Source organism: Channa argus, chromosome 23 (assembly GCF_033026475.1).
Source record: "Channa argus isolate prfri chromosome 23, Channa argus male v1.0, whole genome shotgun sequence".
Classification (NCBI taxonomy): Eukaryota; Metazoa; Chordata; class Actinopteri; order Anabantiformes; family Channidae; genus Channa; species Channa argus.
This window is the reverse complement of record NC_090219.1, coordinates 2,357,857-2,374,073: the sequence shown is the minus strand read 5'-3', so window position 1 is coordinate 2,374,073 and position 16,217 is coordinate 2,357,857. Positions and strand designations below refer to the sequence as shown.

General features: G+C 38.4%; 2 protein-coding genes across 24 annotated transcripts in view; both read left to right on the top strand.

Moving 5' to 3' along the window:
- LOC137108563 (transmembrane protein 47-like) overlaps window positions 1–9,972 on the top strand; it is a 30,104-nt gene extending 20,132 nt beyond the window's left edge. The window contains exon 3 of the mRNA XM_067493308.1: window positions 4,625–9,972. Coding sequence (XP_067349409.1) covers window positions 4,625–4,803 — 179 coding nt within the window. The 3' untranslated portion in view covers window positions 4,804–9,972. The remainder of the gene's footprint in view (window positions 1–4,624) is intronic.
- Window positions 9,973–15,683: 5,711 nt separating this feature from the next.
- Window positions 15,684–16,217, top strand: part of dmd (dystrophin) — a 330,473-nt gene continuing 329,939 nt past the window's right edge. For 10 of the 23 annotated variants that reach the window (XM_067493121.1, XM_067493122.1, XM_067493120.1 and 7 more), the window contains exon 1: window positions 15,697–16,041. In XM_067493121.1, coding sequence (XP_067349222.1) covers window positions 15,960–16,041 — 82 coding nt within the window. In that variant the 5' untranslated portion in view covers window positions 15,697–15,959. Of the gene's footprint in view, window positions 16,042–16,217 lie in introns of all 23 variants that reach the window. The other 13 variants (XR_010912203.1, XR_010912202.1, XM_067493124.1 and 10 more) reach the window with 7 other exon arrangements.

The following is a 16,217-nucleotide window of genomic DNA, read 5'->3' as shown; positions in this document are numbered from 1 at the left end:
TTGGAATAACTGACTCCAGACTGTGATTAAAAAAAAAATATATATATATATATATATATATATATATATATATATATGTATATATATATTCTTTATATCAAAACACTCCTAAAATAATCTAATTTGTCTTGAAAAAAGACAAATTAGACAAAAAGACAAAATTACTCACAGTACCAATTCACTAAATATCTTAACTTGTAACGTGGGCCCGCACACACACACACACTATAACACAGACACTGACTGATGTTTCCTAAGTCCGTGCAAGACTGATCCCACCTGTCACTAAAAGGTTCACTTACTTTATAGTAGGTCTTATCTGAAACCTTGATACCACTCTTCGTTTGAGTTGGTGGGTAACCCTTGCAGAGTTCTGTTAGAGGCTGGACTATGATGCAGTAGTTCTTAATGAATCGACGGTAGTACCCACAAAATCCCAAAAAGGACTGCAAGGATGTTAGGTCAGTGGGCTGTTTACAGTGCACTTCTGCTTCTACTTTAGCTGGGTCTGTAGCAATTCCCCTGTCTGACACAATGTGCCCCACATAAGTTACCTGTGGGTGGTAAAACTGGCATTTGTTGACGGACAGCTTCAAACCCCACTCCTCCAGCCTGTCTATCACCTTGAGAAGTCTCTGTTCGTGTTCCTCTAGTGTTTTTCTGAAAGTGCGCATATGAAAGCAGTTTTCTCTTTTTCCCCATCTACCATTGGGATCTAGTAATATCTGCTGCGCAAGTCCAAGACTGAAAACGACTTGCTTCCAGATATACAGTCAAATGCATCATCTATGCGTGGCACAGTGTACTGATGAGGGACTGTGCTTTGATTCAGGGTGTGATAGTCCACACACATGCACAGCAGTTTTCCTTTGTGCAAGGACAATGGGAGATGGATACGTGCTCCGGAATTCTTTGATCATCTCTGCGGCCATGAGTACTTGAAGGTGGCATCGGAGGTCATCCAAATCACCAGGGGCTATGCGTCAAGACTGCTCATTGCTCCTTTGGCCAATCCAACATCCCAGTCGCTAGTTGAAAATACGTATGACCAATCAGAGAGTTTCTGTTTTAGTCATTCCCTCCATTCCTTTGAAACTGGGGAGTCACCAAAGTTAAACATTGCTGGGTCAATCTTTGGGGAAGTCTTTGACTCTGGACCTGGGAGCTAGGTTACTACATCAGCAACATTCAGGTGTGCAATCACTGTGGGAACAGATGTGTCCTTCAGGGACTCATTTCTTAACAGCACTACAAACTTGCTCCTAGAACAGTTGGTTGCACTGACACACTGGGGGGAAGAGCAGGTGAGGGAGCTTGTTTTGTAATTAGAATACTATCTTCCAAGATCTGCATCCCTTTGTCTGCTTCCACATTGTCTGAAAGGTGGGGTTCTGGACACAGCAAGGCAAGAACTGTAACTAGCTTAGCCTTGTAAGAAGTCTTTTCCGGTAGCTCCAGCTCAGTTTGAATGTAGCCCCATAGGTATAGCAACTCTGTGACACACTAGCCCCAAAATGGCCAAACCAACAACTAGATAAATGGGTACATGCGAGAGGTGTTTAGCATACCAGCTATCAAAGACTATGGTCATTTGTGAACCAATGCCAAGTAGAGTCATGCAAGTTGTTCCATCAACCTTTGAGCATGAACCAATTTCTGTACCACCTTTTGATATTTCTCTGGGGCACTACACTTGATGGAGATGTGCCCTTCCTCACGCAGGATTGTTATTGGCTTTGGGTGCTTTGGGTTTTGCAGCATATTGTATTGACATGATTGTAACTTGTTTTCTGAGTTTTTTCGCTTCTTTCTTTAAAGCTTGAAGATTTGTATCTTCTGTGGAGGCTTCTGCCTCAGTAGTGACTACAGGTTCTAATACTGGTGTGGTGAAAACCCATGGTGTTGGCAGGGCTGTGAGCTCAGTGAGATTTAAGTCTATGTTTACTTGTAGTATCAGATCTTTTATTTTAGCCTCAGCTGGCAATGAGACCATCTTAACATGCACTGATGCTTGGGTTCAACTTGCGTCAGGAGAGTTCATAGTCTTTCTCGTTGCGTATCTCTCTTAACAGCTGCAGAAATGTATTTTTTTTGTGTGTCCTACTGCTTCTTTCCCTCAGCTTGAGGTTTAGAATCATCATGTATGACCAAGTGGCCCCTTTAATGACTTAGTCAATTCAAGCCTTATCTACAGAGCCGGGTTATAATCTTCGTCTTAGCACTATTTTGTTCAGGGCTCTTTCCATTCTTCTGAGGAACTCTGAATGTTTCTCACTGGGATGCTGGCAGAACATCCTAAAAGCAAAACAGAGATCCTCACCTGTCTCTGGTGTGCAAAAGGTGTTTTCAATCACATCAACATACTCTAGAATCTGGGGGTAGAATCTGGGTTGTTGAATCGCACAGCCTGCAGAATTTCCATGGCAGGGCCCTTGACACTTTCCTTGATTCTCATTCTCTTTTCTTTGTCTGGTCGGTCACATTCTTCAATCATCAGTTGCGCTTGCTCTCTAATGTGAGCCCACACACACACGCACACAAAATAACAAATGGTGCAGACCTGTTTATGCTCTGGTGTGATGTCTCTTAATCAGAGGACCCATTAAGCTTCACGGCCACCGTGGGTGTATCTGAGTTTGAATCTCCCATCAAGTGTGTCACTGACTCATACAAACTACTAACCAACTTCTGCTAGCAAAGGTTACTAATACAATCAATTAGCAGCTAACAGCTTCCTCACCTGCTCCCAATCACAGCAGGCGTTGATGACGAAAAAGACAATGAGCGATACAGTGGACAGATCCGAAACTAAAGGCGCAATCTGTATTTATTCATTTATTTATTTTTTCAGTGCGTAACCTTGAAACAAATAATGAACTATTTACATCCAACCCCAGGAAAACAACAATTAATTCCACTATAGATCCAAAAACAAAATTCCAATCTATCTTTATTAAGAATAAAGCTGTTTAAATCCTTTCTATTCTTCATCAGGGCTACATGTGCCTTCCAGGGAACAGCTGAGTGTTATGCATGGGGACCATTATTGTTACTATTACCATCACATTAGCAGCAGCATCGAGGAAACCTGAGCGCAGACTTCTCCTCAGCTTCTCCTTGGACTCACACATTGAAGTTGTTAGGCCAAAACATTACAGTAGAATATTAGAACTTAATATAATACACTCATTATGACCCCACCAGCCGCTATGACCTTAATAATAAACACATAATAGAATTATTACCTGTGTGACAGTTTCAACTTAAAACTGAGAACTAACCTAAAGCAGTTGTAAACCTTTTACTTTAGTTAGCTGCCTGTGCTACTTTTTTGAACCCTTAAATGCATCAGAGTTGTTATTTAGATATTTTCCCAATTCAGTATAGTAATTTTGGTGTTTTGTCGTATTAAGGACTAAATTGTATTTGTGTATTTTGGAAACTGGCTTTAAAGACACTAAGGAGTCAAATTTTTATTAAATAAATCTGTGATTTTATTTGAAATGTTTCCATGCTTCAATTATGTTAATAATGTTTAAATGTGCTCTGCTGGTTACTAAACATAAGTGAAGCATGAATTCTAATTTCACAATTTTATTTATTTATTTATTTATTGTCCTTTTGGCTTATCCCGTGAGTTCAGGGTCGCCACAGCGGATCATTGTCTGCATGTTGATTTGGCACAGTTTTTACGCTGGATGACCTTCCTGATGCAAAAAGATTTCTCTGCTTTTAGCTGAAAAACTCCCCATGACATCACCCAGAGGAGTTTCAACACAGTATACACAAAGAAATGGTAACTTGTTAAAATGGGGCAATTAGTTGATGTAACTCTTTTTTCAAAGCATTTCTCTTAAATTTGACCTAATTTAGGTGGATTAACTCGGCATGTCTATGTTGCATATGTAACATGTAAGAAACTAGTTACACTGTTTTTTCTCAATCATCCAGTCCATTTCACAAATGACATTTAAATTCTAGTTTCTATGGTGACAGACAATTTTGCCATTTACAATTGTGCATATAGCAGGCTGTAGAAGGCAGGATATCATCATAGTTTGTATAACGACATTTTCACTCTTTAGAAATGAGACAAAGCCTACAGCTATGCTAGAGGCTGTTCTCAGTCACAGTGAGTGTTTAAACTAAAAACAGCCTGCTCAGAATGACATGCGTGACACGTTTTGGCAGCTAAAGGTATGTTACATGCTAACATATGCTGGTCAGCACTAGCACTGAAGGAAATGGCTAAACTTTTCTAGCAAGTTGATCTTTAACTAGATCAAACAAATTTGGTTTCATTTTTTGTCTATAAATGTTTGTAAAAAGTTTGTGCCAATGCATACCTATAAGATGTTTCATTGAATTTTTACCTGAAAATGAAAGTTTCCCCAGCTGGCTATTAATGTTTATAGACATTTTCAGGGTCTGGCAAGGTAACATAATGTAACTCTTATAAGAAAACAGCAGCGACTTATGGCCTGAATGCTGAACAATTAGCTTTTCTTTCTGACTATTTATTTTTTGAAATGAATGCAGAAATTATATTTTCTTTTTTCTAATATCTTATTGATTTAAGAAATGATACCTTGCCCTGTAGTTACCATAAGCATGTCTCTTCCAGTTGTCCTCCAGGCCTGCAGCTTGGTCCTCTATCCCATCAAGTTTATCGAGAGCATCAACCTGAGGATCTACCATGAGTTCAACTGGGGCTATGGCCTGGCATGGGGTGGAACCATCTTCTCCTTTGGAGGGGGAATCCTCTATTGTCTCAACCCCAAGAGCTACGAGGAGTATTACTAGCTTCAATTCAAGCCAGAAACAGTTACAAGCCTACAAGAGGTATTATCTGGGGAAGGGGTAGGGTGTCAAAAGGCTTGATCATGAAGAACTCGTGAAGATTTGAGTCAAATACTGTATCAAAAAAAGCTTCAACATAGTGGATAAGACTGGGTTTCAAGACAGTTTTTTTCTTACTTCAATCATATAAAGTGTGAGAGCTGCAACTAATAGGTGGCAGCCCCAGTGTCAGCAGGCCCAACCTGGGGAGGGGTTGGGGAACGGGTAGAGGACTTACTGGTCTATTTCCAGAACTCACCTAAGAGACACTGGAAGCCACCTTCTTTGTGAACTAAACTACAAGAACTACTGAGCCCATCTCACTGTTACAGGAAATAGGACATTTGACTGGAACTTACCACAATTACACATGCATGCAGTGTAAATTCACCTGTAAGGATCAAATCCTTGAGCAGGACATCATCATCATCTTTTATCATCATCGTCATCACTGCTTGGTTAGAATCTTAAGCTCCTAAACTTTCACAAGGACATGAAAAAGAAGCAGATGCTTCAAAACTTCTCATAAGACTGATAGAGGAAGGCAAGCGAGTGAAATAAAGTAAACACACCCAATAAATATTCCGTTATCGACCCACTTGTCTGTTACTGTGGAAACCCACAGGGTGTGCACATGCAGCTGTCATGATTGATTAGCCAAGGTTGGAGGTGTGAGAAGGGACTGTGCTCGGCAGGTCTAAATTTTAATTCCCTATCGAGCTGAATTTCTCCGCACCATGACGTCAGGCGCTTCCTTCCTCCTCAGGTCCAGCTCTCCTACTTTCTCTGTTTAGATGCAAGTGTCAACTAAACACACACGTGTGTGGCCATGTTTACATGCTCAACAGTAGTTTTAGAAAGTTGTAATCTATATTCTGAATGTAGAAATGTTATTATGTACCCAGATCACTAATTGATAACTTTGTTTTTCTGTGCACCTTCTGGGACAAACAAACATCTTTATCTCATACTATGGGCTTGCATAAGTGCCTGGCTCAGGCAGCAGTCAAAGGAAAGTGTGGCCTTTAGCAATTATCTAAGACGGTAGTTGCTTCAGAGCTGTTTCCAGAATCACAAACACTAACAAATCACACATTATGATGAAACTAGTTATGAAACAGCAGCATGGTGGTTGAGTGGTTAGCATTGCTGCCCCACAGCTATAAGGTCCCTGTTTCAACCTGCTGGATGGAGCTTTTTTTAGCTTTGTTGTTTATTAGATGTTCTTTTTGTTTTTTCCTACAGTCCAAAGACAAAGACATGCAGTTAGATTAATTACTCGATATATATTGCCAGTAGGATTCAGCAGGTCTTGATATTAAGAATCAAGACTTTTGTCTACATACATAATGATCTGAATGGATGAAGAATGAAAAGAAAGGATTGGATACAGGTTTTTAGAAATATTGTAGTTAGTATGGCAGGTGTTGGTAAAAAAAAAAAAAAATCTCTTTATAATCTTAGACACAGTCAGACAGTTAACCAGCTGCATTAGCACGTGCATGTAAACACAGCTCCAGAAGCTAACTTTTCGCTGGATCGGTGTATGTACTGACAGGTTCAAGCCACATTTCATTAACACCAAGCTGCCGTCTCCTTTTTACTTTGTAGTAAGTGTCAGGTATCACTGCTGCTCCCAGTCAGTCTAGACTTGGGTGAAAAACAGTGTTCATCAGTTGACACAGGAGAAGCAAAGAATGTTGGGACATGTATAAAAAAAAAGTTATATTATATTTTACATCAAATATAATCTGATAAAAGCTTATTTCATGTCGCAATCAGCTGATTTGAATCTAAACCGTATTTATTACTTTTTCAAAGTTTCTCCTGTGGTCAGGGTTTGGCTCAGCGCAGCCGTTGTTTGGGTGGCCACCATGGGTGCAGTATAATTTGTGGGTGTAAAGATAGATGGAAAAGCAAAAATCCTAACTTCAGTGATAAAACCGGTGATGAAGCTATTTATTGCTGTCTTCACGGAAAAACATCTTACGTGTTTTTTATCTCCTTTCTGTGCTGAATTACTTTTCTAACTCTGTGTCCTCCGTTCTCAATTGAAAACATATTCTGTAATTTCAAAAGTGCACAGGGAGATGAAAGTGGAATAAGAATTCCCTAGCTGACATTTTTGAGATAGAAGTGGCATTTTGTCTGTACTCGCTATCGTCACATAGTTATCACAAAGCTCTTAAAGAAACTCAATCACCCAAAAATAGGATCCAGGCTGCCTTCTTCACCTCCTTAACAAATGCAGAACTCTGCAGCCACCTCACAGCTCATACAGCTGACAGAAGTCTATTTATTTTATATAAACTGACATGATGATGTTTACAGCCGACAGTCATTTCCTCTGTTGTTGATTAGGATAAGTTGTGTTTGCTTCTGCCTGTCAGTACAACACATCTGCTTCTAAAATCAGCTCAGTTAACTTTCATGACTGAGATTTGACATGATGCTTTACAGAGTAATTATTTAGTATGTGCAGTCTGGCAAATAAATGCTTCCTGCGTAGCTCTATACAGAGAAAATATAAAGTATGCAATGTATAAGTACAAGAGAAGAAGATGATTTTGGTAACTGAAGGGACAACAACCTTGTGCTTAAATTGAACCATAAATTACACTCTAAGTGTTTTTAAAATGACTGAGTAAAGTGTGAACAGTATGAGTACTGCAGTGTAATTATCATTTATTTTCATAAACTTACCAAATGAAAGTCCAGAAACTGACAAAAGGCAATTGAAGATTGGGCATGTTATGATAGGCAATATAATAAAATGTGAAGAATTTCACCCATCTGTTAGTTAGGGAAGTTAATTGTTTTATTTTACCCTTATTTTTTATGAGCATATTTTTCAGTTATTAAAAACATCACATAAAGTGACAGATAAATTGGATAGAAAAAAATAAAGTTTTAATGTAAAGGAAATTATAAAGCTTTTTGTTTACCACACTAGCAGCACCATTTACTGTATTGGCATGCACACTGCATTCGGTTATGTTTGAAATGTATACCTATTGTTATGATGACAGATTGTTATTGGGAACAGTAAAGTAGTAAACAGTAATGTACAGCCAGTATAAAACAGATGTTAGGAAAGAACCTAGACACACGTTTGTACTCAAACATGGAGCCAAATACATAAATGGTAACCTTTTTAAAACTGTTTTGTCTTTTTCGTGACATAGATGGTATTCTTCTGTCTGTAACCTTACATTATTTAAAGCTGTTATAATGTTTATTTTTATATGAACAATGAATCATATTACTGTCTGTTAGTGACCTATAGATTACCCTCCAATAAGTTTATGCTTGCAAATGTATTGTTTTGGTTCGAATTTGTTAACCTTGTTTCTAAAAGTTTCAAATTTGTTATCCCTTTACCCTTGTACTTCTTCTCTTGTACTATCAGGAGTCAATACATATTTCATTGGTACCTGCATATGAATAAGCTGTAATCTAAAGTGTCATCGGAGAAGGTCAACTTGTGGGCAGGATGTGGTGGAGTCAACCTCACTGTACAAGCCTTTCAGGCTTTGAATTTTGAATTCATAGTGTATATTCTACTAAGTTGTACTACAAACTGATGGATGTCAAATGAAATTAGGGTCTTCTGGGGGAACAAAAATCCTACAATACTTTTATGTGGTTTTTCTACTTAAGTTCCATTTATTCACTTTTTTATTTAGCACTTGGTGAAAACATTAACAGCGCTCAGTGTTACAGCCATTATTCCATTACTCGTACCATATGGGTCAGGGGGGGCATTTCAGCTTGTGATTCTCCTATTCAGTGTCAGTTTGAAAGATGTCACAGCTTCACTGTGTTCGGTGGTGGGGCTCCAGTTAATCAGTGTTTGGTTTTGCTGGGTCAACTGGATTTTTTGTCAGGTCATGAACAAAGCACTTTGTGTCACCTGACTCAGTGTGTTGTTACGCCATACAGCCAGAATGAAACCGAAGTGCTGTAATAGAGATCATCAACATTCAATATGATATTTGATATGGCCGCTACTGTATTTAATATTGTCTGATCACAGCTTTGTGAGGTTGTTTTTGCTACCTAGAAATGTCTCTGTGTTTGATGGTGTAGAGGAGCCTTAGGCAATAACACTGTAACAGACCTGGGTTAAAGCACACAGGAATCATTTAAAATATCCCCTTGTAAACTGTACAATTAAAAACGGAATCCTTTAATTTTCAGAAACAATTATTGATATGTTTTTGTATTTTTGATAGTGATATACACTGATATAAAATATTCAGCGTACTGAAAATGCTGTTTGATTTACAAGTGGTAGCTGCTGTCATTGTAAATATTTTATCCGACATTCAAAGTGTCAATACTACATTTTAAGATCTGTAGAGCAGAAAACCTACAGTTATATGTAATTGGTGGATGTTTTGATTTCTAAATTGGGAACTGAAATCAATGTCATGCAAGTTGTATTTATGAGACTCTGTTTGTAAGTGACAATGCAAATGTGTTTGCACTAGTTTTGAAAATGACCCACATGCTTTGATTTTTAATTAAGTACTCCAATGTGGTTCTGAGTAAATAAGATTGTTTGTGTTAGGCCCCTCATTGTAATTTGTATTAGTAACTACACCAGCTTGATGCTACCACAAAAAAACAAAAACACAAATCCCCTTCTAACACAAATCCTCTTCAATAAATTAGTCCTGTTATTTGTGGCCCCGGGGTGTCTGACCCATCCTGATTCTTCATATGTTTCAGCCCAGGTCTGAATTTTAGTTACAAGCATTTGTTTGGCTCCTAATTTATTGATGACAAGTAGAGGCTCACAAACAGAGACAGCTCTGTTTAATCCATCATCTCCCAGTAGACTAGAGAGAAACACTGTCTAATAATGCGCATAGGGATTTAGGATGTGTGTATGTGTGTGAATGATAGTGGAAGAGTACTGCAAATGTGTTTGACAGAAGAAGAAAGAGTGTGTCTGTGCATGTGTGTTGGCATGTTTTAGATGCCATTGTAGAGATGTCAGTAATAAGCATTTATCTCTTTGTACGTTGGCACATTAAAGCACTTAACAGAACATCTCACTCTACCTCATTTTGTTGTCACATCCTTCTTCTATTGTCATCTTAATCCAGCTCAATATTATCTTACAGAAGCAGAGTTGTTACAAGCTGAATTCAGGATAACTGCAATGGATTTTCCCATCTACAGTATACTGTACAGAGAAATCAGGAGCATCCTTCAAAAGGAGTAAGCTGCAGATTTGTCAGCTACACATCTGTGGAATAAATTTCCTGCTTAGGATTGAGACCTGGTACTGTGAAGGCCATTTGATTACAGTGAACTCATTGTCATGTTCAAGAAACCAGTTTGAAATAATTTAGCTTTTTGTCATGGCACATTATTGTGCTGGAAGTAGCCATCAGAAGATGGGTACAGTGTGGTCATAAAGGGATGGACAGGGTCAGCAATAATATTCAGGTAGACTGTGGCATTTAAACATATTTTCTAATTTTTAAATCATGTTCTATAACCCCAAAGATGGTTGCATATAAAAATCCCTGTAGAGCAGCAGTTTATGAAATACCAGACCAGTGGGCACCAACACCATGCCATGTTCAAAGGCACTTCTTCCTCATTCTATTGCTCGGTTTGAAGTTCAGCAGATCGTCGTGACCATGTCTACATGCCTAAATGCATTGAGTTGCTGCCATATGATTGGCAGGTTAGATATTTGCATTAACATGCCCTTGAAAAAGTGTACCTAATAAATGTTTTCTTTTGTTTCTCATAAATTTTTCAGGCATAATTAAGGAAGCTTTTTGAAGTCTGCATCCTCTTTTTGTTCCTTTTGATGCAGATGACACAAACTTCTGTCCCACAAGTTAGTCTGCTTAAAAGGGCAACTTTACAAGTTTTGGGCTTTCTATAGACTTAGTTTAGTGTTTAAATGTAGGTTTATACTTTTAAACTTCCCTCTGACTTCCCAATATTCAAATATTTCTTTGCTTCTAACTGAAAAACTCCTCCAGATGACATTACCCAGAGGAGTTCTTCATCATTAGTAGTTCAGATGATGCCATCTGGAGGAGCTCTGAAAAAGCAAGCTGACCATGATAACAAACTCCATAGTATAAGCAACAAGATGGCATAATGTGAACTGAAGGCTGATGATGCTATCATTTAACTTAAAATACAGGGTACTATTACAAGATATACAGTATATAAAGAAAAACTAGACACTAGGTGTTGACAGAGATATGTTGGTCTGTTGCACCTTTTACCACACTTAAGATAAAATCCAAACACAAATGGAATCTTTTTTTACCCATTTCCCCAGAACACTGTCAAAGGAAAATGTATATTAGGGCTCAATTCAATCCCCTATTGAAGATGCGTTAGATGAGCATAGCACTAAAGAATAAAAAACATGAAATAAAATCTGTTTGCTAAGTCTGTTTCCACTGCACTTGTATGTATGTTTTGTTGCTAAATCAGTTCCGCAATGTGTAAAAACGTCATGATGTTTTAAGTGTTTCTTCTATAATGTTTCTTTAATGGGCAAATTATAAAAACGCATAAAAGCTCGGGATGAAAACACACTCAATCATGTTATGGTGTACTAATAAACCCTAAATTAGACTTTTACATCACTGCACCAAAGTTTAGAGTTAAAACACTAGTTTGTGCATCAAATAACACTTTTATGTGACTGATGAATCTCATGGTATGCTCAAGTCGGCCTGATCTCAGTGACACTTCCTGAATAAATAAAGACAGCAGCTCTGCCATGAATTAGGATATTAAGAGGTGGTGTTAGGACACAACTCCCCTTCCCACTATGACCTCAATAATAAACACATAGTACTTTGTAGAATCATCACCTTTCTTACAGTATTAACAAAAACTGAGAAATGATAACCTTGTAAAAACAGAATTCATGGCAGAGCTATTGTATTGGACTGTGTTTGAGATTACATGTGGACCTAATTAAGTGGCCAGTGAGTGTATACACTATCCATACCATAACTGGCAGCCCACTAGTGGTGGAAAGTTTCACGTATCTGTACTTAAGTAGATTAATTATGGCTACTAATTATGGTAAGACTTGTACTCCACTACATCTAAGAACAAATATCTTTACTTTTTACTCAAATACATTTCTAATCTCAGTGCATTTCAATAATGTCACTTTAAACATTTCATAATAACTACTTTCTGTTTTTTAATGAAAATGAGTCACTACAGCGATGGGCACGGTGTCAGTTTCTCCTTCCATGGTCTAGTTAAAAGCCTTATTTGATATATTAGCAGTACTTCAATTGAGCTGGTATGCAATAATTTTGCTCTTTGGCTTCTTGAACTTAAACTTGCTGTTGCTGCGTACCTCTTCTTCCCACTCAATATGTGTAGTTTAAAAATAAAACTGAAAAAAGCATCAGATATTTTAACCCATCATTTATGTCCATTAACATGAATTACTTAATGTCCCCCAAACATGAATCAGCACTGGTCCACAGAAAAGGACAGAGAAAACAAATAGTTAAGTACTTTAACTTTCAATACTGTAACTAAAATATAAATCATGTACTTACTTGAGTTGAAATGTCAGTGGGTACTTGTTTGTACATGTTTACTACAGTACATTGTTGTATATTTATTTTTTCGTTTACTTTAGTGCAGTTTTTGAGCACTTCATCAACCACTGCAGCCCACCGTATCACATACATCAGTGTACACAACATTAAACAGAAGTGTTCCTTTGGAATGCAGACTCCTACAGAAAGAGGACTACCTGTATTTTCCCCTAATTATTTGAATGAACACATTAGAGATTATATCTGTTGCCACTTTTTGTAAGGTCTCTCTCAAGCCTGCCTTTTAGCAAACACTCCTCTTGCCAGTTTGAAGTGCCAATTACCAACATTAGACGAAGCTCCATGGAATCAGAGCATGCACTTCACCAAAACTAAAGTTACTGTCACCAGCTTAAACACATATTACACCCTATTTAACAATAATTCCCGCTGAAGCCTGGCATTTTATTTTTCTGACAGAAAAGGAAACAGTAAACTGCCAGTGAAAAAAGCTCAAGATGCATCTTTGAAGTGAAGTGGTTTATGATTGCTGCTGTGACAGGCACACTTCACTGCAGGGAACATCAAGATCTCTGCAAGAGAAAAGATCTCATAAAGATCCATGACAGTGGGTGTTAATGCGGCAGTTCCTTGAAGCGAACACCTTTATTCACAATGTTATATTGGGACATAATGTATTGTTTTTGACACCTTTTTTTTTGTTTTTGACAGTGAATTTAGTGCTGAGTCTTTGCAACAAATGTCTTTCCTCACTGCTAGTTGGTTTAAAAATACAATTACTTTACACTAAGAACATTGACTTCTTCACCTGCCTCCATTACTTTTTCATGAGAAATAGTCTATGCAGCACAATTATCAGTAGGGTGAGAGTTACATTTATAGCACAGCTGATGCTGTAAATTGGAAACTTAGACTGTGGTGAAGACACAATTTCTCTGCCACCCCACCACGGCCAAAAACCTCCAGAGGAGTTGAAAATTGGTGAAGGAGTACCATGCATTGTCAGCCTGAATTAGCGCTCATCAACACGTTAAGTACATATAATGTTTGCCACCTTCAACATCTGTCTCACTTAGTTATGAACACACACAAATACACAATCAGGGGTGTTTGAATGATCTGCCAATACCTCCGACATAATAGAATAAATACTACACTAGATTATTAACTCTCATGGTCACTTTTTTCTAACTTAACCGGAGCCACTTTTTGTTGTTTCCTCAACATTCTTTTAGAAGACTTCAGACATCTATCCAAGACTCACTGGCCTAATTTACTGTAGAAATGAATGCTCCCTTGTCTGTGCTAATACTGCCACCTGCTGTACAAAGTGGACCTCGACTACCTAGAGCCACTGATGGAGTGTGTCCATTAATAATTGTAGGTATCAACACAGTGTGTTTCATTGGAAAAATAATAAAAAACTGTGTATATTCTGCTCAATGGTCCTTCTCTTGGATGTTTTAATGTGATTGTGCAGAATGATTTTTGTGCAGTTTTTTTTGTTGGAAGCCAGCAGAGTTTGAAACTTGCAAAATGTAATGTGGTAACATAAATAAGTGAACGTAACACTTGAAAAGTACTGTATATTATAATGAGAATGCAGTTGATCTTTATATACACCACATTGGTTGGCTTTAGTATATATACTTTAACTGCTATGATATAGCATATGAGGTACACATGGAATACACTAGCCTGAAAGGGAGTTTTGTGACTAAGATTGTTACAAATAATTTGAAAACAGCTTTTGTAGTAGCATGATAAAATAGCCACTGTTTCTATGTCTCTCACTCATATTCTTTCCAGTGGTCATTAGTCGGCATGAGATTGGATTTGTCTGTCTGAGTGTCGCTGCAGGGCTGTCACGTTTGAGTCCAAGGCCAGGTGAGGTTGGTAGGTATGTCCTTAGTTTTGCAGGAACTTGGTAAGTTTTGGACAAATTTTATCGTGGCACAACATGATAATTTGTAGGACAGGACATGAACCAGATTTTTTACCAAGCCATCCAATAGCAGTTGAGAGATTTTACTAAAACCTACAAATTGCAGAATCTACGAACCTATGTGACACTACAGGAAATGTTAGGTTGATTCTTTCATAATCACATGTGTACCTTGGGGCAACCCGTCCAAAAGTCGTGGAGATATTTCCTTATGGATATTTGGAAACCCTTTTTATGTTTCCTCATATTGCACAGATGCCACACAGTAGCAAACATTTTGTATAGAAATCATAAAAGATGACTGTTTAATGAACAAAATGCCTGCTACACATACAAAATTGTGCATGTGCACTTTGCTCTGTGCGCACACAGCTCCACACACAGCAAGCAGTGATGGAAACACTAAGGCCTGCTTTGAAATATGGACAAACACAATATATTTTTTCTATCTATTGTGTTTTCATGTAACACTACTCTATCCAAATATTAGCTGTGTATTTGAATTTTTGTCATTAGAGGTCTGTTTAGAGTCATGTGCAGATGTACCTCAGGTCTGGTTGGAGGTGCAACACGGCTGTTTTTGATCTCACTCAACCATATGTATCAGGGCGGCTGATTGTGTGGTCAGAGGTAAACCAGGCTCAGACAAAGGGGCCAGCAAAACACTGAGTTATGTGGCTCAGAGCAGCGCTCAAATCCATCATATCATCATATCTAATAATAGCACCTCTTAGTCTTATAAATATCATGTGTAATGGAGCCATTACAGTAAACCAAGAGCTACTTCTAAAGAGCCAGGAAATTCAAAGTGGGTGTATCATTCTATCAACAGAGCTAATAATAGGAAGTAATGAATGGGGTGAGTTTACATTTGAGGTCTTTGCATTGATCTTTTACTTTCTCCCTCAGAGTTAAAAGGTCTCAAGTGATGCTTTCTAAATCTTCCTCAAGTTGTGTCTATCTCATGTTGCGTATCATAAATATTAGTGCTGTGAGTCATTTCGTCCAGCTGTATTTCTTTCTAATTTTATAACAGAGTTTGTCCATCTTTACGTGTTGCTCCTAACTATCCCAAATCTCGGAACATCAAAGTCAGCAGTAACCTACTAGTCTCATTGAGATTATGAAAGAAAGTGTGGGGCATAAAAAGCCTTTTGTTTACATTAATTGTTTTTGTCATATGAGGAGACTACCACCCAAGCGGAGGTCAAGGTTGTCTCACCTTGATTTTTTTTGCTGCTACGTCATCCCCCCAGTGCGGAAATAACTGTCCACTAAAGCGCACGCGGGGTGTTGGGTTTTACGCATGGCGTCCGCTAAACGGGACAGGGGCTTTCGGGAGTCACCTCCTAGCATGCTACTATTTAAAGGTGGGAATGCACTGACACCCAGCCCCCCCCTCCTCCTTACACCTGTTTCTCTCCGTCTATCTTCTGTGTTCTCCTGCCTTCACCACCGCTGCCTTCACTGGAGCTGTGTCCACATCGTGCGCTCAAACTTAGTTCGCTTGTTCTGGATTTGTACATTGGGTCTGTTCCACTCTTTGTAGCGGATTTAACCTCACCATTAAGTCAATTACAAGTGGTCCTCTGTTATCGATGGCTGAGGGTGTGCGTCCCGAGGACTACTGCGACGAGCCGGCAGAGGACGAGTTTGGGGAGATCATCAAGTGTCGATCAGGTAGGACATTTCAACTTAACTAGTGTTTGTGTGCGTGCAAAGCAAGGGGTTTGTATTTTGTCAGTACTTTAAAAATTGAGGACACCTGATGCAAAATATCCTGCAGAATATGCAGAATATCCTGACAGCATTATTATTAACCCAGACATTGTCAGTGTATTGACTGTGTCCTAGAA